Source organism: Scleropages formosus, chromosome 3 (genome assembly GCF_900964775.1).
Source record: "Scleropages formosus chromosome 3, fSclFor1.1, whole genome shotgun sequence".
Classification (NCBI taxonomy): Eukaryota; Metazoa; Chordata; class Actinopteri; order Osteoglossiformes; family Osteoglossidae; genus Scleropages; species Scleropages formosus.
Window position 1 is genome coordinate 26063433 of NC_041808.1, and position 27235 is coordinate 26090667.

Below are 27235 nucleotides of genomic sequence, written 5' to 3' on the forward strand. Positions count from 1 at the left end.
GGTTCTCCCGTGTTCTTGTGCGTTTTCTCCCGCAGTCCAAAGATGTGTTTTTTAGGTGGATCAGTGAATCTAAATTGCCCTTGTGTGTGTGTGTGTGTGTGTGTGTGTGTGTGTGTGTGTGTGTGTGTGTGTGTGTGTGTGTGATTGCCCTCTTCACACCCTGCCTCATGCCCTGTGCTTCCAGGATAGACTCTGGATCACTTCGACCCTCAGTTGGACCACCCGCCATGCTGCTCTTGGAGAGAAATGATAACTTTTATTTTCTGTGGGTACTTGAACTAGAATGGCTCTTTGTTTACATGCGTTTAAATTTAATGTATTCCTTGTGTCTTTTTAGCCTCTGAATTAGATGCTACTATATCCAGTACCTCTGGTTGGGAACAAACATTATGGATCTCGCAGCTGGAAGCCTGTTTAGAAATTACAGTTAGATCAGAGCTGCAGGCTAATTAGACGGCCAATTAGAAGATAAAGACTGCTTTCTCCGACTCCGCTGTGCTGATATACAGAGAGGTCATTGTCACCTTTCTCTCGTCAGGAGCCTCCTTTGAACAATGACAGGGAAAGAGTGCAGGAGTTTGAGTCCACGGTATCGGTTCTGCTGAGGCCGTGCGGAAAGGGCACTGCTAATTAATTGATAGTGACGTTACATCCCATAGTGAAAACACATTAAATTTTGTTTGTGTTTTCTGATATTGAGATTTCAGAGTCGAATCTGTGCCGGTTTCAGTAGCAATGGCCGTAGTCTCAGTCAAGATTAGGTTGTAAAGCAGCAGATGACGTAGTGGTTGGAGCTGCTGCCTTTTACTTGAAGGTTATAGGTTTGAACACTCCTATTGCTGTACCATTGGCCAAGATGTCTACTCTGCTGCATGGAATAGGTACATCGCTTTAAGTTGCTTTGGAGAAAAGTTCCCATAAATCTATATCTAACTTTGGATTTTAACACAACGTGTGCTTCTTGGCACTCCCTAAAGCCAAGTAATTTTTAGAATAAAGCTTTTTTAAGGCACTTCTTTTAGGAACTATCCTAATTGTGTAAAGTGGCAGTGATCAGGTGAATTCTGGTTATTCCTTTTTCCTGTTATCAACAACCCCTTACCTGACGCAAGGTCGCAAAGAAAGCAAAGGCATGTGCATAGTTCTTCATCGTTATTTCGGTTATTATTATAAAATGAACTGTCTCTGCGCTAGATGAGATTAAAGGACGAGTCTGACAGTGTAATTTACTTTTATTTTTCAAGGTGTACCATTACAGATGTGTACGTAGTGTCACTGAAAGATTTTTAGTCTGCCTTTTCCAAGTATTAAAGTTACTGGAGTGGAAGAACAAGAGCACAAAGCAGAACGTGGTACAGCTGATAACCTTTACAAAGGCAAACCACTGTCTTATTAGTGATTCTAATTTTATTAATCAAAGCTAGAGGTCAATGTATGGACGTTTAAAATGCATACTGTGATTTATTTTGTGCTTATTCTGCCTTGCAAAACTCCCAGAGTACATCTTGTTTATGAATAATTTGTTGAAAACAACTCCAGATCAATATACTGATCCTTCTGATATATATCCTACCCACTAGCTGCATTTTTTGTACAGTATTCCATGTTCTTCACAGTAGGTGGTGTAGTGGTTGGGGACTGGTAATCCAGAAGGGATTCTGCTGCCGTATGAATAACTTGAACTGTTTAAGCAAATATCCAGCTGTGCAAATAGATAATACATAAATTACTTTTATGAAAAGAATTAAGAACCTATTATGAATGCTTTTGTATCTAAACAGTTCTGTTGCACAAACATCAAGAAAAAAGATGAAAAAGCCAAAAATATTTTGCTTTTTGCAGTTATAAACAAGTTGTGTTTTTTAAAACAAAGTAATTGCTAACTTTCAGCATGCAGACATTTGTATCACTCTGAAGAACCTTGACTTAGTTAAGAGACTCTCAAGTATTTGTCAGCAGGATTTGCCTTATTCTAAGCCATGTTTCCATAACTTAACATGCTACAGTGGATTCAAAAAATATTCAGACCCCTTCACTTTTTCTCCACGTTTTTTATGCTACAGCCTTGTTCTAAAATCATTTAAATTAATACACTCAATACCCCATAATGACAAAGCAAAAACAGGATTTTAGAAATTTTAGCAAATTTATTAAAAATAAAAAAAAAAAACTGAAATACCATATTGACATAAGAATTCAGTCTCTTTGCTATGAGATTGGAAATGTAGTTCAGGTGAGTCCCATTTCTACTGATCATCTTTGAAATATTTCTACACCTTTTTCGGAGTCGTCTTGTGAAAAATTCAATTGATTGGGCATGCTTTATTTGGAATGGCACACATCTGTCTATACAAAGTCCCTAAGTTGACAATGTGTCAGAGCAAAAGCCAAGCTGAGGTCAAAGGAGTTCCCTGCAGAGCTTAGAGACAGGATTGTGTCGAGACACAGATCTGGGGGAAGCTACAAAAAACAATTTCTGCAGGTTTCCAAGAAGACAGTGGGCACCGTAATTCTTAAATGGAAGAAGTCTGGAACAAACATGACTCTTTCTAGAGCTGGCTTCTTGTCTACACTGAGCAATTGGCGAAAAGGGCCATAGTAAGAGAAGTGAGCAATAACCGATGGTCACTCTGGCTGAGCTTCAGAGATCCTCTGAGGAGATGGGAGAAACTTGCAGAAGGATGACCATTGATACAACACTACAATTTTGGGTTTTATGGCAGAGTGGACAGACAGGAGCCCCTCCTCAGTAAAAGACACATGAAAGCCCGCCTAGCATTTGCAAAAAGATACTTAAAGATTCTGTGATCTGATGAAACCAAGATTGAACTGTTTAGCCTCAATTCTAAGCGTCATGTCTGGAGGAAACCAGGTACCGCTCTTCACCTGTGCAATACCATCCCAGCGGTGAAGCAGGATGGTAGCACCATTATACTGTGGATTTGTTTTTCAGTAGCAGGGACTGGGAGACTAGTCAGGGTTGAGGAAGAGCTGAATGGAGCAAAGTACAGAGATATCCTTAATGAAAACCAACTCCAGAGTCCTCTGGATCTCAGACTGGGCCAAAGGGGTCACCTTTCGACAAGATATTGACCCTATGCACAATGCAAAGACAACACAGGAGTGGCTTAGGGACAACTCTGTAAGTGTCCTGAAGTGGCCCAGCCAGAGCCTGGACTGAGACTCAATCGGACATCTCTGGAGAGACCTGAAAATATCTGTCCACCGCCTGTCCGGATCCAACCTGACAGAGCTTGAGAGGATTTGCAGAGACGAATGGCAGAAAATCCCCAAATCCAGGTGTGCGAAGGTTGTCGCGTCATACCCAAGAAGAGTCGAGGCTGTAATTGCTTGCAAAGGTGCTTCAGGTAAGTACTAAGTAAAGGGTCTAAATACTTATGTCAATGTGACATTTTAGTCTTTTATTTTTAAGAAATTTGGCAACATTTCTAAAATCCTGTTTTTGCTTTGTCTTTGTTTGGGACAGCGACTGTAGATTTAATGAGGGAAAAAATTAATTGAAACGATTTTAGCAGAAGGCTGCATTATGAAAAATGTGAGAATTGAAGGGGTCTGAATACTTCCTGAATGCACAGTGTATCAGTTTTGTTTTTTGTTTTAATAATTGCAAAGACTACATACACAGTGTTTTGGTTACACATTTTGTTTGCCGTCTCATTTTACATTGCTTTTTTGTTTTATTGGTTTGAGAGTTTCTACAGTTCATCAGTCTCGGGAATACTCCTTTTATCTATTTAACTTGTTTTGTTTTACTGGTTGCCTAATTTCTTCTACTGAGGCTACTGCCATATTTTTTCTCCAGATTCAAATTTTGATGTTGTTCATAGACATCTCCACTGCAGTATTCTTTTCATGGATCAGATACATCAGAAGTATTTTCCATTTTAATGCTTTAAAGATACACTATTTTGCAAGATGGCCTAAGTAAAGTTATGCCAAATGAATGTCTTTGAACTGTGGGGGGAAACCAGAGCACCTGGAGTATGCTTGCATGAACATGGGGAGAAATGCCACACAGACTGAGATTCCACATCAAACTCGCGTTTCCTCACACCGTCCACTCTACCACTGTGTCTGCCTTGAATATAGCTATGACAAATATGCATATTTATATAAACTTATACAAATATATACGTTGTCAGGCAAGAGGACTGGAGACAGGAGGTAAGTGAATGGACGCAGTCGCGGGTCGGTTTTTATTTCCAGAGGAGTTCGCTGGGTCAGATGAAAAACGATGGTCGGGGACAGGCGAAGGTCTTCGAGGCGCAGACGTCTATACGAGGGTGAAGCTAAACTCAGGAGTCGAGAGAGCACGTGAGAGTTAGGAGCCAGGAGTCGGAGAACGAAGCAGGGAACTAAGGGCAAGGAGCAAACTCCTGACACTGCACATCCACAAAAGGAGGCGTTTGCACGAATCCTCACCCCAATGCGGTTACGGGGCTCCCTTTATACCTGGTCTTGTCAATGAGCCGCAGGTGCGGTCACTCGGCTTGTTCCCGGGGGCGTGACATACGTATACTTAAACGTATATATTAAAACAAATTTAATGACAAAATAAAAATGTCTGCTTTCCTTAAATTCCTGTTAAATTCCTGAGTCATTCCGTAAACAAATGCATTTTTTTTTTTTTAATATGCATCATCTGGGGTAATATATACAATTCTGTTCAGTTCTTACACAGCACATGTTAAAATGCATGAATACCCCTTGTTAGTCATTATTTGGCTTATGGAAGTTTTATCTAATTTAGTATGTCCTGTTAATGTTTGCTGAAATATGCAAATCTATTATATCGACACTGGTACAAACAAACAAGCCCACGCAAACTTAGACTGCATGTCATTATAGCTGTCTTTCAAAAATGGAATATCTTGAGAATTGATTCTCTTGTTTACAAGGCGACATCTTTTTTGAGCAGAAGCATATGCAGAATAACATATGATGATGTGAATATTTATCGTGATCCAGGATTCCAGATATGCTTGTCTTTGTGTTAATTAAAATGAAAATGTAAGAATTTAATTTGTTTTTCTGCTGCGAACTCCTACTTATCTCCGAGAGTTTCCTTCGTCTGAACTGTATTTAGGTTAATCTTTGCTTCTGTCGCGGCTCCGGTGTGCGAGTTAACCAGACGAGTTCTCCAAGTGTGCATGCCCAAGTTCTTAGACAACGGAGCAGCGAGTCGTGCCTGTGCCTGACAAGCTTTAATCAGTTGTGAAATAAGGGACAATGACTAAAGTCTTCCTCTGTCCCCTAAGCTAAAGCTATAAAAAAAATAAATAAAGCGTAGCCTCGGATGGATGGATGATGCCTTTAATCACTGTTTTCCAGCCCCGAGCTCCATCTTCATTTTGGCATATTTGCCTTACTGGAGTTTAATGATTAAGGCCATCTTTAGCCTGGAGGCCAAGAAAAGACCTATATATGTGTGTGTATATATACACACATATATGTGTGTGCATACATATATATGTATATACACACATATAAATACATGTGTGTGTATATGTATATATATATGTTGTATATACGTGTGTATATACAATATACACACACACATTTTCAGAACCGCTTGTCCCATACGGGGTCACGGGGAACCGGAGCCTACCCGGCAACTCAGGGCGTAAGGCCGGAGGGGGAAGGGGACACACCCAGGACGGGACGCCAGTCCATCGCAAGGCACCCCAAGCGGGACTTGAACCCCAGACCCACCGGAGAGCAGGACTGTGGTCCAACCCACTGCGCCACCGCGCCCCCTCTTATATATATATATATATATATATATATACACACACACATATACTCACATGTGTATATGTGTGTATATTCATATATATTGTGTTAGACCAAGTACAGCAATGACACAAATAATAAATGAGTACTTTTTTTGGCATTAGCTGGTTTAAAAGTGGCTTCAGAATGGCAGAGAATGAGAAAGGGGGGAAGTTGTGTGATCTAAGAACAAATACAGTAGACTTGGGTACATGGGAGTCTTTTTGTGCTTCTCATACGAATCTGTGGAAAGGTGGCATCAGAGGTGTCTGTTGTGCCCATGAGGCAGCCGTTCCCATGGTGTTGTACGATTTTAAACGGGAGGAAACCTGCAAAGTGAGATGGGTTGTCTGATAGGCAGCGCAAATCACGTCCAGATAAGGGAGCATCGATTTCTTCTCTAACTCTGTAAAACCGGGGAGGCGATAGCAGTTCACGCACTCATTGTATGCGTGCAACATGTTCAACCGTATGAGGAAATACGGAAATAAATAAAATCGCCTTTAATAAAATGCGGCTGCAGTTCTGTAAGCTGTACCGTTGAGTGAGTTAAATTTTAAGTTCGAAGTAAAAAAATAGGGTAGAGATACTGAGAAGCTGGAGTGTTTCATTCTACTCATGACATGCTGAATTTTCTCGAACGTAGCTTGAAAGCAAATGCCGAGGCAGAGTTTGGAACTTGCACACACACTCCCCCCCCCCTCCCCCATGCGTCGCTTCCAGTCTTGCTGGCTTGTCTCCACACTGGGTGATGTCACGTGGGGAGCAGTCCTGATGAGTGTGGCTCTCCCCAGGTTGTTCCATCTGACACAAGCTGTACTGGTCACAGACTGGTGGTACCCCAGGACCTGGAGGTGGGGCCCTCGTGATTTTCCCACTCATTCAGTCTACTAAAGATGCTGGATTGTTGGAGCACTAGTTACCTCTCAGCTCCAACAATGCAAACTACATTTGGCGAGTTATTACATTGTGTTATTATTTCATTATCACATTATCGTACAGTCCTTGGCGCTCGAAGATTGCTGAGAGCCCGCACACAAAAGGAAACGTTACAAGGGAGGAAATATTTGGTGCTGTAAAACTGCACTGCACAACATGTCCCAGCCTTCAGGACTCCTGCCATCTCTAAGTCCCTCCAGCAGGCAAACGTTGCTATGCGTGGGTAAAAAAAAAAAAAAAAAATATTATGAAGGCATACCAGAAGAGAAGCAATGGTCTAAAATTAAGCCTCTAAATCCTCTTATTTCCCAAGGAAAAATACTTTTTGGCCTCATTACAAAAGCATCAACAAAAGAGAACTGAAATTGCTCTATAGTTGCCTTCGGTATAAACGGTTTTCATGCACAAGGACAACTAAATAAAATAGATGTGGTGGTTATGAGGCTGTCAAGAAAGCAGGAGGCTTCTGATGAGCTCTCGGTTGCTGGTGTATGTAGAGAGACATACTTTCTGGAAGGGTCGATATGAAGCAAGTGCAGTTACACCCGGAGGTGAATGATCGGTGTCCACTTTCAGCCCTGGAGAAGACTTCGAAGAGCAGTGCAAGTCATGGATCCACCCAGACGGGTTCGATTTGGGTGGATGCGAGGAGACGATCTGCGAAACAAATCCCTGGGAAACGAATTCTTACCCACAACCCAAAGGTTCCTCCCCTTGAAACCCACACCTGTGCAATGAGGCTCGGTTAGAAGAACTTTACCTTGTAGATGTGTACAGATGCTTCGGTGATCTGTGCCGATGCAGAGAGTCTGCAGCAGGCTGGGCCTTTTCCCCCAAAACACGTTCCTTCGAAAAATGATGACTACAGCCCTTTGAGGCAGCCCTCAGAAACCTGTCTGATGCCATCACACTCACTTACGCTCTTCATCAGTGTGCATCTGCAGGGTGCTGCAGGGGATGAGCGGGGGGTATCTCTGCAAGTCTGGGGCGGGCAGAGGGGTGGTGGGATAGGGAGTGAGTGGTGGTGTGGTACTCTGAGATCTGCATGTACCCACTGGTTGAATCAGTGTTGTTCCGCAGTGCGACATGCTTGACTCCCCTTTTTGTAGTACCAGGAGGTGGTGTAGTAATGCAATCTTGCCCTCAAAGGACCGAGGTTTGAATCCCACCTCCTGCTGTAGTGCCCTTTACATTTATTCATTTGGTGGATGCCTTTCTTCAAATAACATATAACTTAGAGTAAACAGAATTGCATTTCACAAAAGATGAAGAGTTATGGATACAGGCATGCACTTGCTGAAGCACAGTTTATCCAATGCTATTGTTTTAACAGCACACGTTACATAAGTAGCTGAATACAGAATTGATAGGAAATGCAGAGGTAACTGTGACAGATGGGTGATGCAATTTTATGGAGCAGTTAGGAGATCGGGAGAGAATCTGGTCCTAAAAGAGATGGATTTGAGACCCTTCTTGAATGATGGCTAGGATTCAGCAGCTCTGAGGGGCAGAGGGAGCTCAGTCCAGCACACTGAAGCAAAACCAAGATGACAGACTTTTGATTTTTGACCCCAGGGTACAGTCAGCTGAAACAAATGGAAATCATACTCTTAAGCTAATACCCCGAGACAGCAAGATACCTGCCCTGAACTGCTACAGTAAAAATTACCCAGCTGTATATAAAAGGGTAAATCACTGCAAGTGGCTTCTATAGTCACTTTCCAGACTACACAGACCTTTTGTTTTCACAGAGTTCACAGAATACAGACATTTATTGAAGGGATGCGGCTAAACTGAATTCAGTGACCTGTCTTGCTTTCTGTTGCACTTGTGTCAAGCGGAGGCCTTCAAATCATCCTTACAAGGACAGAAATGACACAGAGCTTTCTTGCGGACAGCTTTCATTTCTGCATTTCTGCATACCTGAATAGCTATTCTCTTATCACTTTCCCCAGGAGCTCTTTCGGTAGTGGAGGGGGTAGTGCTGCCCCCTTACACCTTCAGAACCTGAGTTCAAATCCTCCTCCTGTTCTTGTATCATTAGTGAGGGTACTTACCCTGAATTGGTAGGTTAAAAAATAACATGGCTTATTAATGGGCGGGTCAGTGTAAGTTGCTTGGTAGAAATTATAAGCTGAATAAGTAAATGTAGAAGGATCCAGAGCAGCAAGGTAGTCTATATGGTCAGTCAGTCAAATTTGTTTTTAATATTGTCCATTTGCGAGAAATTTACAATTTATTGTGGCACAAAATAACTCAGACAATGAATGCCGTCTCTACATACTGAGACATTTACACTTCGGGTTTAAACATCACTTAGGCACACAGTGCATAGAGGCCCAAAGGGAGAAACAGACTCATTCATTGACAGTTAAAGTGAAGTGAAGGGGAAGCTCTCAGTTTTAACTTTAATGATTTTAAAACCTTCCTCCTCTTTCTCTTGATTCCTTGGACATCCCAGTCTTGGACTTACAGAGCCTCGTGATTGCATGTGCTGAATATCAATGGGCCCAATTCCTGAAGGTCCGTGTGTTCTGTTCATTTCAGAGAGGGTTAAAAAATGATCTGGCTGTCATGGGCTCACAAGCATGCCTGTCTTTAAAAGAATTAAGGTCTTACTCTGTTTGTGCTTATCTCTAATCTTCTATGTAAGCTTCTTTCCAAAGTACACTATCCAGACGTTTTTTTTTTTTTTTTTTTTCCCAGATTTTTTTTTTTTTTTTTCGGGCTTAAGCTTCCGTGGTTTTGTGAACATGACGCCTTTGAGCCGCACTCAGCAGTAAACGTGCTTCCAGGTTCTGAAGAGCTGCACGACTCCATAACGTGTCAGTGCTTTCATCAGAGTACCTTGGCTTGTCAGAAACCTCTCAATGGGTACAGGGCTTGGCCAGCTGAACACATCAGTGTGAACTGTTTGAGTTGCTTTTCATCCACTTGTCATCCACTTTCCTCTGAAATTAAGATAGATAGATAGATAGTCAGGAGGACTGGCAGACACTCTTTTAACTTTATTTATTTTTCCAAAAATATATATACATTATCTTAATGATTTACTTAAATTTTCTCTTTATCCTTTGCTAAAATACTGACGTTATCAGCACAATACATTTAGATAGCACTGCTCATTGTAGCTCATTGAAAAGGTTAATTTGCCCCGAAAAAGTATGCGTCATCTCAATTCATGGAACTTCATACACAAGGGAGTCATTACCCAGAATTTTTATGTGATTACCAAATGCCCTTTACTGTGCGGAATAACAGTCATACAGCGAGGAATAAAATAAGAGAAGTGTCCATTCAACTCTTCTCTTTTCCCCTTGTTCACCCAAAGGACTAAATATTATTAATAAACTGTTATAACTGCTTATGCTGAAAGAGGTCCAATGACCAGGGTTGGTGTCAAAAGTGAATGTTTTCTTGATAAATTATGCATGCAAAATATATGCACAACTATAACTGGAAAAGAAATCATAAAAGATATATTTAAAACATTTTCTGATATGAAATAGAATACATCAGATTAAATTGGAAGAAGAATGACATGGGGTAGCACTGTGTGCCGTAGTTAGTCATAACGGGTACAAATATTTCATACTCAATTTTATGACAGCGAAGTCCCAGTGTTGACATAAGACTTTTTTAGCTTCTGATGCAGCTTTTTTTTAATTGAATTATGCTTTCTTTGATAGTCATGCTTAGGTTTCTTGACTGCCGGGAACACATATTTGACAGAAGTAGTCTATTAAATTGTCAGAAACTGTTTGTGGGAACGGTATAGCGGTGGAAGGGAGGATACGTTAGATACAGAGCTGGAACTTCATTTACAGCATATAAACAATTGATAGAGGCTGAGCCACTGGTCACATGGTCACCTCTACAATGATGGATCGGAGAGCAGGTCTCATGGTCCCGAGCAGCACTCTGGGCCTCTGCTGATGATACGCAATACGTTATACACTGACAGGTTTACATGATCGGTTGGTTTAAGCTGCCTGTTAGGTCCTTCTCGCATTCCTGAAATAGGTAGTGATGGAAACAGGTGTTCTAACATTCTTGGCTTTACGACTTAGCAATTGACAAATCAGAGCTCCACCTTACTATCCACTGCAAACAAACATGATCACAAAGTAGTTTCAGGGTTGGGTTGCAATCAATGTGATCTTGAGTAGCCTCAGGAATCACCGTTTACCCTCTCCTTCCTAGAGGTCCATGGGAAACAGATGACTCAGAACCTTGTACGAGTTCATTTCCTTGTATTCAGATATCTTCCTAACCCTTCAAAATGTACAGCAGGTTCCAATGGTGAGCATACTTAAGCCAGGCCTTTTCAACCTTTTTTTTTCCCGTGTGTCCCAGCAGTAGCTATTAATTCCTTGACATCTGGACTGCTTTGGGTAATGTGCCTATGGATTGTGTAAACCACTTGGTTGCTACTGAAAGCTAATTGATGTTAGTTGAAAGGGAATAAGAAAATAGCGTCACTTTCTAAGGAAGCTGACATCTTTAATAAAACACCTCATCACTGAGTTATGTGGGCGAAGAAAAACAATAAAACGGTACTTTTTTTAAAAATGAACATGCCACAATTTTGTATTTCAGCAGTTATGTGTTTATTCACCGCGCCTTGAAAGAACGCGAACGCAAGCCAGTTAATCGCCATTAGTTCCACTGGGCATGAACGAAGAACATGGTCAGGCAAGATGAATTGAATCGAATAAATTAAATTAAACTCAAAGTGTTGTTCGTGCACATGGACTCCGCTGCCACCTGCACTCTTATTCAGTCGGTCAGATGGGCGAAAGGCCAGACGGAAGTGAGCATGCCGTTCCTATATTCCCCCACAAATCTGTTTAGTGTTAGCGTTAGAGTGGCACTAATCAATAACCTCAGGATAAGAACAATGGTGCATCTGACGTTTTCACAGCTTCTCGCTCACAGAGATGCACACACATGCAGTGCTGCTTTATTTTTTTATTTATTTATTTTTTATTTATTTATTTGAAAATACCTCTTTGCTCTACTCTTTCCAAGTGCTTTTAACTCAGGAGGACATGAAACTGACCTGTTGTGAATAATATGGCCTTCACAGGGATCGCTCAATGTACGTGGTTTACAGTCAAAAAAGATGATGAGCGTGTCGCTGGAGAGTCCCGTGCTCCAAGATGTTGGGACAAAACTAGGGCACAATTAGGACCCTTGAGGAGACCCATCCATCAGTAATTTTGGAGCCGCCAACAAGCAATGCAATTTTAGTGCCCGCCTGATACTTGCTAGCACACCTTCTACCCATTGCAAAGCAATAATTTATAAGAGGATGTCTTACTAATAATGCACCATGGTTTTCGCATACAGTGATGATATTCCAGGCCTTAATATAGTTAGATATTGTTTACTCTTGTTTACTCTTTCATTCTTTCATGCAAATGTGAATAACCTGAATCCATATGCTACTGTAGGTGTTATGGCTGTGGGATGGGACTGGGCAAACAGAGGCATTACGAGATTGCTCACAGTCTGCCATGACTATTTAGGATGCTTTTATGTAGGTGTATTACAATAGTTCAGCACACTGTGATAACTGCTCCCTTCAGGTAAAATGTACATGAATCATAGGATGACCTTATGGGAGCTGAATTTAAAAGACAATGACAAATCATACTGGAATACCATGACTGGAATTCCAGTCTAATACTTATTTTACAGTCATACAGAATCAAACCTGCGCAACAGTGTTACATTTCACTTACATTTTGTTCACACACAATGAAACTCACAATAATACAATAAAATATTGCTGACTGTTTATCAGCTGACTTTTACTTTATATAATATGTTGGCCACACTCTGCAGTGAGAATAAACTATTTCACACATGCTTTCATTGAATGATGGCAAGTAGTGGTTGTTTCTGCAGCTGTCATGCCATTATTGTCATGCTTATAGTTGGAAAAGTTCAAAGGAGCATCAAACTGCAATCTTGGGAATGTGTGAGTGGTCACTGTCTGCTCTCAATTTTCCTAGAAACATCTACCGCTGTAGTCTGTGGTCGTATTTCTTTATGCTCTGCTTCTCTGGGACTCCGTAGGATCAGCTTAAAATACCTTTTAGCCCTTAATTTTTTTTTTTTTCTTCCTGATAAAATGTTTCCCCTACTAGAGGTAGCCCATTAAGCTCATGATCTTCTGGGTTTCATACCATGTGATGTCAAAGCACTGCTATCCATTCATTTGGGAAATTACAGAGAAGGTAACTGAAAACTTTTCTCATCCAAGTCAAGGGTCCCCAGTCTCAGCCTTGGCAGACAAATTTATGTGAAAGTTCTTTCAAAACACTTATGAGCTTAATTGAACTAATTATCTCCTTACCTGAACTAATTTAGCTTTCTTGTTCAGCATGGTACATAAATAGACGCCGGTGCACCGAGAGTAGGACTGGGCATCCAGGACCAAAGGTGCATCCCAAGATGGGCAGCCTGAACCAACAGAATTCTAATTTACTAATATCATTTGCTCTTGGCATTCCTTTACAGAACAAGATCATCCTGGACCCTCTGACCTTCAGCGAGGCTCGCTTTCGGCCATCCCTGGAGGAGCGCCTCGAGAGCATCATCAGCGGAGCGGCTCTGATGGCCGACTCGTCCTGCACACGTGACGACCGGCGGGAGCGCATAGTGGCCGAATGCAACGCCGTGCGCCAGGCCCTGCAGGACCTCCTCAGCGAGTACATGAACAACGTGAGTCCTCTTCTCAAGTTCTCAGTTTCAGGCCAGAGGGAAACAAACAAGCACGAGAGACGTGAACTCTTGCGATGACAACATAGGCATAAAGATTGTTGGGTAAGGGGGAAAAACTGCTTGGCGCATTCACGAGTACAAAGTGGAGTAGTAGGGGTCTTGCAAGTACGTGCTGTGCAGCTTGCTTGCATCTGAAGAGGAATGACAGCTTCAAGAGCTTTTGACAGCTTCAACTGTAGCCTTTTCTCAGACGATCCAAGAAGTTTGCAGTAATAGCGTAGACATTGTAGTATTCTTTAAGTGCAAAAGTGGGAATAGGTTAACCCTTACGCAGGCTTACATAGATAACCGTTCATAGGCTCCTACACAAGCCTTATATAAAATTTAGACAGCTGGTAAAAAAATGGAAGCGTGTCAGTTTGAACTTTCAGGATTTGTACATCAAACAAAAGCTATTTCAAGTTTCCCTAAGTGCTATAGATGTACCGAGTGCATGTTAACACAGCAGGAATTGCTGTCTGGGGTTTTCACCGATGCACATACTGCAGCAAAGAACCCGAGTCTTTGTTTGCAGTTGTAAGAAACTTGTAAAAGAGGTCAAATTTAGGAAAGCACTGCTGAGCCTGGTAAGGGCCAACTCTGCCACTTATCCATATATCCAGAATGTAAAATTTTTCTTTGGCGAAATGAACAGGTTTATTTTGAGCAGAGGAGTCCATCACATGCAGCTACTCATGATAAAATCACGTTGTTTATGGATTATAGCATCATTACTTCTTTTCTCGTTGAGAATGGTTGGGTCTTTGATCTCAGATGATAACTATTACAATAGCTTTCCTTAGGCCCTAACATAAGGAATTAACTTGAGCTTTTGCTCAACCATTTGTATAGTTTTAGCAATATCTGCAGGGCTGAAGATGTGACAGCTGTTAGGGTGGGTTGAGTAGTGTGTGAGCACAAAGGTGAGGACCATGTGAGGAGTATTGACTATTAATCCACTGTAGAGCTACATTGTCTCATCCGCTGAGAGCTCAGAAGGGAGGACATTGCGAATGCCCGGTGCCCACTTAACATCTTGTTGACCCAAGTTATAGCAAATCAAAGTTTTGAAATAAAGACAAAGTACTGTGTTAGTACAGGTGTTCTTTTGGCTAAAGACATTTTAGTGTGATCTTAACTGATAGTCCTATGTCACTATGTCTTTGTGACTGTTTGTTAACCTTCACATTATATATCATTTTGCCTTCATGTGCAGTACATGCTGAGATATGACCCACAAGGACATCCAATTTAGGGGAGTGTGTCAGGTGAACATGATGAAGTGGCACAGTTGGGATGTTGCACATCGTACAGCATATTGATTTGGATTTTGCTATCAGTGACGGAAGAGCGACAAAGAGGTTAATTTAAAATAATACTGCAATCAACCAAAGTCACTGGCATTATGAGATTTTACATGTTTGTAGAATTGTGGTTGATGCGGTTTTTTTGGATGGATGAATGAATGGATGGATGAGAAGCTTGCAAAGCTGTTCATCTTGAAGGAAATGGCACAAGGTCATTGTTGGTCTTTAAATCTTGGCTTTTGTTTGTGTTCGTTTATGTTTTTGCCTTGTGTCACTGTTACATTATGAGCAGGTGTTGAGGAATTTTTCTACACGGCTGAAGATGCCTCTGGCTTTCATTGACTGCAGATCTGTTGTACATGCCTGTTCAGACAGCATGTAAGTACTAGTGTCAAACAGAGAGCGAGAGAGAGAGATGAAATTATTAGATAAACATCCCAAGTATTACAGTTTGAGCTGAGCTACATATTGCTTCTGATTGCAATTACCTCTTTATGCACAGTATTCAGTCGGTGGAGACAAGAGGTGATTTATTGTGCACCACTCATACTGGAAATACTGTGCCCACTTCTTCCTTAAATTTGTGAAAACTCTTACTTTGAATGAACTTAATTCCAGTTACATTTGCGACATTCGGATCACATTCGTAGCAAACTTCAGATGGTACAGATTGCACTATGGAACGATGGATGCAGTGTGTGTTCCTTTCCGTCGCTTTCAACACCTCTACCGTAGCCAAGAGGACAAAAGGGGTAAAGATTTATCATGTAATTTGATTAAAGGACTGCAAGACTCACGGCTCAAGCTATCTAAAGACGAAGTCGCTCACAAATATGTCCATACCTTCACCCTCGAAACTGCTGCGAAGTGTTTATTTTCCAGTTTTCCCCATTCCTCTGAAGTGATGCATCCAAAAAAGAGGCTTTATTAGAACTGGGAGTTAGAAAGTATGGCTGTGAGGCTGACAAGGCTGCCCAACTCTGCACAATACAGAAGTGAGAGCTGATACAATGAACGGAGCATATAAACACACTAGAATTCGGTCAGCCTCTGTAAGCTTGCACATATTGCTGATACTGACAAAATTAAACTGAATTTAAATAAATAAAAATTAATTTACAGTTGTTATTGCAAGGGGCTCTACTGCACCAGAAGGCATTCTGTAAGAAGTGTGAAATAATAGAAAACAACATAAATAATAATAAACAGATGGACACAGAAGTTGCTGAAGAATCTAACATTTCGTGTGTATATATGAAACACAAACAGTATGTGTAAACTAAAATGTGTAGAATATATACACACACACCGGCAGACACACACAAAACTAAAAAAATAACATCGGACACGGTTTGGCAGAAGAAAACCTTGATAGACCTATGAACCTGAAGGCTGAATTAAGGTAACGTAGGTCCTGGTGCCCTGGTTTCTCTCTCCCTGTAATTTTTCGTCCGGCTCCGATCGTTTAAGCTCTCCTTTTGGAAAGGTGCTGTGGGACTACACAAGGTTAATCAATGTGGTAGTTGGCAATAAATTAGGTTCAAGTGACAGCGAAATGTCCATAGCCGTCCAGGGCCACGGTGATCGGTGATTGGTGACAGCGGCTCCAGTTCCCCGATCAGTGCTGAATCATCAGAATTGGCTGATTTAGTTACGGCCGTCTGGACAGCACGATCTATCAATTGATCTGCAGCGTAATGCATTGCCCGGCCCTGGATTGGGGCAGCTGGGAGGAGACGCCGTGTCAGCGCGGGAGGTGTAAACAGGATTTAGCGCATTGGATAGCGGGGGGGCTTTAATCTCACCACTAGCAGGTTGTGCCACATTACGGCTGATGGCCTTTTAATTGAGACGAGTGCCCAACCTTTTGCTCCGCTGGAGACGTCCATGCGAGGGAGGGTTAATTAAGCTCTGAGACCACAGAAGGCACATGCCTGTGTTCAGTCTGACAGGTGGGAATGTGATCAGAGTGATTTCATTTAAAACAGCAAGCTGTTAAATACAAGGGGGTCTGCGAGGCCAAGCATATTAATGTTGCAAGGTATCAGAGTGAGACCATGATGGGGTAAAAGGGAAGGGTGATCAACGCTTAAAAGTGCCAGCGGGGTCAGGGATGAATCCTCTGCTGAGCCACTCTAGCTGTCTGTTGCTGAGAGGCCCAGTGAACACGTGCTGGCCCTGTTCCCTGGATGCTGGAGGTGTCTGGGGCTCTCTGGCCCATTTCTCACAGTGATGCCTACGGTTGCCCGGGCGACTAAGGTGCTGCTGGTGGATTCAGTCAAATAACGTTCGTCTTCTGCCATATTACATCTGCTCATGCGTCCTGTAGCCTGCAGAGTGAACACAAGAGGGAACTTCACGGTTACATTGGATCACTACTTCGGGGGAGGGATCGTGCCTTTGTTCACCCCTCCCGCATTGCCTGTGACTAGAATTTAGAGCAAAAGGGACAAAAAGAGAAGAAGAGCAGTTAGAAGTGGGGCAAATTAACACTGTGAATGTTCCACAGGGGTCCGACAGGGAGACCACAGCCAGGCTTGTGGACACACATGGTATGGTACTGCTGACTTAAGCACACTCAGTTTTTGGCCGTTTCTCATGTTGTGAATTCTGACAGCTCAGAACCGTATGCAATTTGGGTCGACACAGACTCCTGCTGAAGCACTACAATAACTGAACAAAATGCAAATAATAAACATCAAAAGTGTGCTTGTTGCTTGCTTGGTGGTGGGGAAAAGGATATCAGACAGATATGCTTATTAAGTACACGCCAGTATTACATATAAAATGTGTCGGTTTCATATTCGAATGGTTTCAGTTTTTGAATGATGTGATAGCTAAGTAATTTTTTTAAACATAAAAAAAGGTAACTGTGAGATATTAAGCTGGAAAAGTAATGCAGGTTTTTTAATGAAAATTAATTTGCATGGAAATGGATATACTGAGGCTGATTTATTACCCAGTGTACACGTGTTGGGAAATTTAATATTAGACAAAGAAGTTCAGTGTAATAGGAATGAATTGATTTAGAATTATTACCAGACAAGTAATATCTGAATTTATTATCACCTGCCACTTCAGACACCGGTCAGTGGAATTCATATTCTGCAATCAAAGCAATTTTTTTTTCCCAAAAACAGAATTATGTGTAGTAATCTTAAATTGAAAAGTACCACGCCAAAGGGGCAAATATTTTCATGAATAACAATTGCAAACCTCTGGAGTTGTGTAGACCTCAGCTTTACTATGCTGGGTAGAAGGGCATCCTCCTTTTTTAAAGATGATTTTTATGTGCTCTACAGGTCTGTGCTGCTGACCAAAAGAGTTAGCAATGTTAGACCTTCATAACGCCACTTCTTTACATTGATTCATTTCTATCTTGGTTTTCCCAAAGCAACTGAAATGGTTTGGGATACTATGCTAAGCACATATACTGATTTACCCATTAATACGGCTGGGTGATTTTTACCGTATTAATTCAGGACAAGTACCTTGGTCAAGGGTGCTACAGCAGAAGATGAGATTCAAACACCGGTTGATTGCGTGGAAGGCAGCAACTCTAAAAAATTACTCTCCCTATGCCTAAATGGAATTTGAAGAGACCCCTCATGAGATATCATTATTTCATATTTTATTTTGCAGGACAACCTAATCCTAACCTGCAAAAGTGTATATTTGTACATATCCCTGGTTTTTTATTTCTACAGTTGACATATATTATATAATCATGGGTGTCGTATATTAAAACCTGTTGGCATCTAGACTGCAGTCCATAAATGGTTTGGGCCTAGAAATACGGTACGCGATTCATTTGCAATTACATTTCTGCCAAGTCAAAGCAATATACAATGCAGAGGGAACAAAAGTACATTTCATGCCAGAGGGCTTAGACACATACATGCAATTACTGAAGCGTAGTTTGTTTGATAGAGCCGTTGTCATAGCGCACATATCCCAGTAGCTGCCTATTGAAGTGACATTCAAATGGGAAAATAGTCAGTTAAAAAGTAGCAGAAGGTAAAGCACCCACTCACAAAGGTTTCACAAGATCAGGAGCGAAGCAGGTCAGATACAGATGTCTTTTAAGAACCTTCTAGAGTACTGGAAAGGATTCAGCAGCTCTGAGGGACAGAAGGAGGTTATTTCTCCAGATCAAGGGCTATAGATACTGTAGCAGTTGGATGGGCCGCTCCATAATTAGACGTAAGCATGGCTTCTATGTGGAAGTCGTTTGCTTCCTTCTTTACTGCCTTTCCAAGAGAAAGGATACAGCAAAGTGAGAGGTCCATGTAAGAAGCACTCAAGTGCAACTTATTGCGGAGGAATTGCCTGCATTTATGAGGAGCCGGTGAATTCATTTAGGGCTCAGTTCCAAGTAGCTTCTCGACTGCAGGCTCTCAGGCGGTTAAGGTCTGCTAACCACTTGACGACTTGCCAAGGAAAGACTTTTGAGTCAGAACTGAGAAGAAGCTGTAAGATTTGAACTTTGAAAGTCATTATTTACCTTAGTGACACTGTACACCTCTCAGTATTGCTAGTTTTAAGGTAACTTTCTGTGAATCATACTCTGCCGAGTGAAGGTCAAGGGACACTTTTTCCCTTTATGTTATTATGTTTGTCTCCTTGTGTTGTTTTTCTCCGCACTTCGCCGTTCGTGACATATTACAAGTCACGCGAGTCAGGAGGTCTCGGCATTTCCGTCGCTCCCGGGTGCGAGTCTGCGGCCGGGATGATGACGGAAGCACCCGAACGCGCTGGGTCGCGCCGAGCTGTGTTCTGCTGGAGGTGTCTGAAAGCGCGGGTCCCCGAATCATGTGGTAATGAGGAATGTCGAGGCCTTCCAGGCTCAAGTGCTCTGGCTGCGTGTGCTAATCTGCAGCACCCAAAGACTCCATTACACCTGACATGTTCTTGATGGCAGCCTGTCTCCCAACTGGCTTCTTCTCCGACATCCTGTTAACATCCCCTCCGCCTGTCCGTGTGAACGAAACCTCTACTTTGAAGTTTTCAGCGTAGAAAAATGATACGGCTTCTATCCTGGCACATTCTCATAGCTGGTACGCTCTGCCGTCTTTGTATTTTGCAAATGGATCGTCCACGTATTCCTTTCTGCCGTTCCTTCATTCGAAAATCTCAGTTTGGATATTTTGCAGTCACGTTAGCCATTACTTGTATAATTTAAAAGATGTTTTAATTCACCGAAATGCAGAATTTAATGTAAAAGAGATCAAATAGTTTTGTTTCATTGCTATTTTTAAAGCTTTTAGCTTAGCTGACAATAGATACAAAAGTGATTTATGCAGTTCAGATACAACTCACTACTTAATTTTTTAATAGTTTATATTATTGTTGTTGTTGCTGTTGGTAAAATTAAGAACTATTCCAACATTCATTATAATTATGATGCAGAACAAATTTTAATGTTTCTAATGGAAGTAAGTTAAATCCTTCCGTCAAACACATATTCGTAAAACAGGTCTTCAGCTTCAACTTAAACAACTTTGCTACCTGCTGCTCCGACTTAATGAGGGTCTATCAATTAATCACTTTTCCTTAATATCCCATTTTAGACTTTACCGATGTTCAAAGTCATTTACGGAGGAAAGAGTTGTACTTTTTTCACTGTGTAAAGTTATAAATATAGAAGTGCCTTGCAGAAATTTGATATTTCCGTGCAGGTTATTGGCTTTGTAAATTTTAACTTTTCCTCGGGTAATCTTAAAGGAACGTGAACCTACCGGAGTCTATAATTTCAGAGAAAAAAAAAACAAACAAACAAAAGAACCACCTGTTTGCTGTTTGCCTTTTTTTCCACTTTGTAAACTTAGATTTCTCTGTTTTTTAACTGGAAAGTTATGAAAACACAGAAAAAAAAAATCCATTCCACATTACTGATGTTTGCCTCTGGCTGTTGTTAGCCTATTTCCCCCCATGAGTCCACAAGTATCCATTGAGGAAAAAAAAATCTGAATTTTTCATGTAAATGTTTCTCCAGGATATTCAGTACTTATCGCCCTGTTAACCTATAATGTGGTGAAAGTTTGTAATGGAAAAGTGCCACTGTGCTGTAATGTTTTTTCCCTTTCCCCCCCTATTTTACACACCCTGATCAACCAGTTTTTTTTTTTTTTTTTAACGTAATTTCTCTTAATGATCATTTCAAGAATCAGTTTCTCAGAATCAGTACAGCCTCTTGGCCAGTCATTTTTCTTGTGATCTGGTTAATGTGCATGTCCACAAAATTGGCACATCATTTCATTTGCTGGGCTTTTCTGTGGTGGCTTTGACGTCTGTCAGGAGTTTAATGAAGAAGGAATTAGCTATGCAGAAGAATTTGAAAATCTCTTTTGCTGAGACGGTTTCTCTATTGATTATGTAACAGATGTATATGCTAGTCCTTTCACATTTTCTAACAGACCATATTTTCTATCGCCATTTTGTTAATGTATAGCATATAAACCCAAACCATAAATAAAACAAATGTGAATTCAAACAAAACACCTATTACAAACTGAATCAAAGTACTCCTTAGAATTTAGAATTGCACATGTTATGAATTATAAAAAAGACTCTCACAGGCAGGGCAATTTCAGTTCAGATTTGTGTGGTGAATTTTTGAGCTTTCAGTACTTAACCAAACAATATCCACTTCATCAATGCCTAAATATAGTTAAAAAATAGCTGTATTATTTCAGCAGCTTATTTTTTTTTTTTTTTCAGCTGCAGTTTGAAAACTTTGAATTAATTACAAGTCAAACATTAAAAATAAAAATGTCTGTCCGAACCGTTTGTCCCATACGGGGGTCACGGGGAGCCAGAGCCTAACCCGGCAACACATAGTACAGGACTGAAGGGGGGAGGGGACATACCTAGGACGGGACACCAGTCCATCGCAAGGCACCCCAAGCAGGACTCGAACCCCAGACCCACTGGAGAGTAGGACCCGGTCCAACGCACTGCGCAACCGCACCCCCCCAAAATAAAAATGTAAAAAGTCTTTTTATTACTGCTGCTGCTCCTCGTCTTTTTGAAGTGTTTTACCATATTCGGGGAGCAGTTATCCCTCTCATTCAGATGTGTATGGACAGTTCGTGGTCCACTGTACGATTAAATTCTTCATGATCCAAGTGTATCCCAGTGCAATATGATGTAACTATATTGCTGAAGAGTGCAGAAACAACGACAGGAACATCATAATATTTAACTCTTCAGAATGTCTCAGTTTTTAGACTTTTTCATGAAGGTCTCTGGCAAACTGAAGTCACTCACACTGGCATTTTTGGCAGTGACATTCAGTACAGCAGCAAAAAATCACAACGGCAGTAAGATTTATATTGACAGTTTATTCCAAAACTCACACAGAGTTCTGACATGCAAACTGCCTGACTCTAGAGACAATTTAAAAAAAAAATAAATAAAATTATTTGAAATGCAATAGAACACGTGTGCTTATTAGAATTTTGAACGCATCTGAAAAGATACATAACCATGTAGACGAGAATTCTCTACAATAATCGATGACACTGAAAAAAACTAAAATGCATCTGAGTGCGGTGCTTCTTATTCTTGTTTCGTGGGCTGCATAACAGGACTTAATGTACCATGTTCCATTTTTTTTATATCTGCAAATATCTTCAGCAAGTAAGTTATGTAAAATGCCGTCGCGTTAAGAGGCTGTAAAATTCCCGAAACAATGCAAGGGCTCTTAGCAGTTTTGAACGTGAACATGTGGCTCGTTATACTTTAAATCAGTGTAAAACACTTTCGGTCATACCACCATCCCCACAGCATCTCCTGCTGCACCGATTACAGGAATTAAAACTGCAGTTCCCATTTTTCATTTTCTATTTAATTAATTTTTTTTTAAGCAAAAAGATGGAAGGAGACGTTGATTTAATAAAGCTTTGAGATGAGACCGGCTGTCACATTACTGCTCGGCATCCCATCTCTGAAAGCTGCCCGTTCCGAGGAAGAGAACGTGGCTGACAGGTGGATCAAAGTAAGGAGCCTGATAGGATTGCATTTTCCATGAGTGTCACAGAACTTGGCACTACTGTAACTGCATTAGCTGTAAACGATGTTAGTGCCTTAACCGCAGTGTGAGAAGCTGCACACTGAGCTTTAACTACTGAAGAGGTTCTGGCCATTAAAGCAGTTAATTGCTTGGTTTCACAAACAGGATTCATATTTGCTTCTTCTAGCAGAGTTCTGTGGACTCCTTATACTGACATTGTGTTATGCTCTCTGCTATGGCTGCTATGGGATTTTAACTTTTTTTTTTTTTTTTTTTCCCTTTGTGGTTTTTGCCTTTTATTATGCCCATGTCTTTAACTATATAAACTTTTAAACCCACAAGTTAACACTTATTTTTGCGAATATACTACAAATGAAACATTGAGATGATGAACTAATCTAAATAACATAATTAAGGGTTTATATTTGACTCACTGGATACAACTGTCATAATTTTCCCTTACATCTGTGAATTTAACTGATTCCACTGCAAGTTACAATGTTAAGCTACTTTTAACCCATTTATACCAAAGAATATGCTTTTTGTACTTTAATTTGACCCATCTGCTGCATGAATTGGTCATTTCCGCAGGTAATAAAAATCAGATCATGGATTTAGTTTTGCCTTTGGATACATTTTGAGAAAGTTACACAAGGTTTTAAAAAGAAAATCCAAATCCAATTTCAATAGTAGTATTTTCATTTATTGGGATGCACCTGCTCTCTACTTGTCCTGTGGATTTATTCTCTCTCCAATTACTTTTCATACAGATTGAGTCTCAGAAAAAAAGGTGTCACAACTGAAATGTACCGACATCTATTACACTACTATTGTGTTTATTGTTTTGTCTAACACCAGAGATTTACTGCTAGAATTTTCTTCAGGTTTATACATTTTCTTGTCAGCTTTCTTTCTTGTAGTTGTGGAAATGCCACATAGACATCTTAATTGAAACCCAGAAAAAGCACAAAATCAGCTATCCTGCATGTCACAGCAGGTTCCCAGAATTACTGTGTTATGCTGAAGCAATAAACACACCTTTCCAGCAAACATTGTGTTCCTTTGTTTTTAAATGCAGCCAGATTTCATGTAATTTAAACAACGTATACACACATATATTATAGTAGCCATATCTGCTTTTCAATGCCAAACTGCAAAAAGTCCATTAATTGTACTGGTATGTAACCCCCTACAGAGAGGGCTCATTAGTTTTGGTCTCATTCTGCATTTTTTTTTTTTTTTTTTGATTTTCTTGTAACTTCAGGAAACACCGTCAGAATGATAAATGTTGAAAGTGTGCATGTGTTTGCTGTAGCAGTAATGACCATACTTACTTACATCTTACTGCAAAGCTGTATGATGACTTGTGTAGTATAGGCTCATATAGAATATTGTACGGTTGTCATGCAAAGTTATTGTCCACCTGCCCTGGTGGGCTTGTGCATCATTATATATCATCATTAGTCCAAAGACATGCTGTTCAGGTTCACCCACAGTGTGTGAGTGACAGAGAGAGTGTGTTCCACTGATGTTTGGATGAGTGACCCAGTGTAAGTAGTGTATCTAGCAGTGTAAGTCACCACGGTGAATACGGTGTGTGGGCTGGTAACACTGCATAGAGTTCGTTGGAAGTCGCTTTGGAGAAAAGTGTCTGCTAAATAAATAAATGTAAATGTAAATTTATAGAAAACAATGACTGTCCCGATGTTCTAAATTCGTGGAACAGAAAGACACTGACACACATATGTCCATTAGTTCCACTGTTTGTGTGCCCCCTGCAGAAGAAAATATGGGTTCATTAGTCCTACTTTTGTGGAATGGTCATTTTGTTGTTAATGAGCCATAAAGAAGAATGCAGGCTTCCCTGTCTCATCCAACCACCTCGTCTACCAGCTACAGTTTACGAAAGATTTAACTGGAATAATTTTACTCAACAAACGAATGAATGAACAGAAATTATTTTACACAATTTACAGCCGAATGTACTACAGTATTGCTGTGAACCTCACAAAACGAAACCAATTAACCTTAAATATTTCTGAGCAGCATTCATGCCATACATTATAGCTGCCTGTAACTGCAACTGCAGGAGCCTGTTATTGTGTAAAAGTGAGGATCCACACCATTTTGGTGAAATGAGCTCCCTTTGTCCCTCAACATTGCTGAATCTCTTTCAGCAAAAAAGGGTCTCAACATGCATCTCTTTATAACTGCTGATCACCTAACTATACCTAAACTTGGACCACACTGTGTGCCATTATAACCTGTGTGTTTCAGTTCTATAGGCAAGCGCTCATGAAATATGTGTTGGAAAAAATGTGGTATTGTCCTTTGACAATCAAGTGTCTGTATATAAAGGTCTTCGTCTATTGTGATATGCACTTTTATTTACTCTGAGCTGTCTATCATTTTGGGGAAAAGTCTTTGCTAGATGAATAAATGCAAAGAGAGCCAGGAAGAATTGTAACCTTTAATTTTTTTCTTATTTATATTTAACAGCCAGAGTATTTTGTTGGGAAACAAAGTTGTAAATTTTTAACTATAGCTGGAATCACAGTGACAAAATAACTACATATTACTTTCTGAAAAATACTTTCAGTTCCGGGGATTTAACACCCCAAGGCTGTGCAGTCAGAATTCTGAGTCTCGCATGGTACAGCTTATGATAGCTGTAAACTTTGGGATTTTCAAAAACACAAGCCATCCGCTCAACAAAGCATAATTTAGCCAAAAAAAAAAAAAAAAAAGATCTATAGATAAGAGATGAAGAACTGTGGAAGTGTAAAAATAAATGCATGTGTGTCTTCTTACGTACTGTAGTGAATATAGAGTTTTCTTTATTGTTGACTGGCAGTTGTGTTATATGTTCACTTTACAAAATACTTCAGCGTTAGAAACAAGTGACACACTCCTTGGTGAGAATTTGGTGAGTAACTGATATTGTTAAATCGTCACCCAGCTGCCAAAAGGACAACCTTGTGGTATTAACACCTACCAATTGTCACTCTGTCTATTAATAAAAAAGGTCAAATTCTCCATTTTCATATAATATATTCATTCTACAACATGTTAAAAAAGGTCATAGAACAAAGTAAAGGCAATTACCATTAGAAAGTAATATTGAATATAGCCTTTATAAGACTTCACTGAAATGCTGGATGTGGCTGAGATTTACAGTTGGTCAGACTGCTGCTGGAGTGGAGGGGCGACACTGTGAGCCTTTAAAATAATTAGTGATCAAACTGTGACTTTCTGTATTCTTATCTAACAGTTACATGGATTTATATTTTTTAGGTTGTTATTTCATTTTTTTTACATTGCTTTGAAGGGGGGTGTGGTGGCGCAGTGGGTTTGGGGTTCTTGTGGGGCTCTTGTGGGTCTGGGGTTCGAGTCCCGCTTGGGATACCTTGCAGCAGACTGGCGTCCCATCCTGGGTGTGTCCCCTCCCCCTCTAGCCCTGCACCCTGTGTTGCCGGGTTAGGCTCCGGCTCACCGCGACCCCGCTTGGGAGAAGCGTTTTCAGTCAGTGTGTGTGTGTGTGTATGTGTGTGTATGTGTGTGTACACTGCTTTGTGGTAAAGGAACTAAAACAGCAAAAAAGGTCAGTATACGGTCTGCATTATTTTGGTGTGGATGTTGCCAGACAGTGCTTTGCACAGTTTGACGATTTAACAATTAAGTGCGTGATTTAATGATTAAGCTTGTTGAATCAAGCAGTTCTTGGACGACGTGACAAAAGCTACTGCTCAGTTATTCTTCAAATAAAACATTAGTACATGTGATTGAGCAGGACATGACTGATGCGGAGCCTGAGGAATTACAAGTGTGATGTGAGAGCTTGTAAAAAGTCTTGGCTCAGGGTGTCTCACGCTCGGGATATGAGAGAAGGCAGCCCTGGGTTAGGGGATGACAGCAAATAAAGTTGGGTGTTCATCTTCAGTTATTTTAAAAGTACACAGCCCCTCGCCCCACCCCGCCCCCCATTATTACCATTTTTACAAAATATTTGGAATTTACTGAGATCCATCGTAAATATTAAAATGGCTTCAACATAATATTGGCAGTTTATAACTTCAGAGCCATATCATAATGTTTTTCCTTTTTATTCCAATTATGACCAACAAAGAAACAATTCAGTTTCTTTGGAACTTTGAGAGGCTGTGAAATGGTATAGCTGCAATCTGCTGACACTTATTACTGAAGGCCCTGGAAGAATGCACAACCAACTTCAAGATTTTAATGAACGTGCCACTTGAGAGTTTCATGAATAGGCCTACTGTACAAGATATTAAAAAAAAAAAAAAAAAAAAAACACAATTTCCTCTTTTTTAAAATTAGGAATACATCTTTGTATCAGGGACACTTAAGCAGCAGGCAGCTCCTTCAATGTTTTTATCAAGACCATCAATCC

At 40.6% G+C, this 27235-nt stretch overlaps 1 protein-coding gene across 1 annotated transcript in view; it reads left to right on the plus strand.

The window, feature by feature from the left end:
• LOC108926137 (catenin alpha-2-like) overlaps window positions 1-27235 on the plus strand; it is a 268579-nt gene that overhangs the window by 68570 nt on the left and 172774 nt on the right. The window contains exon 7 of the mRNA XM_018738659.2: window positions 13261-13464. Coding sequence (XP_018594175.1) covers window positions 13261-13464 — 204 coding nt within the window. The remainder of the gene's footprint in view (window positions 1-13260; window positions 13465-27235) is intronic.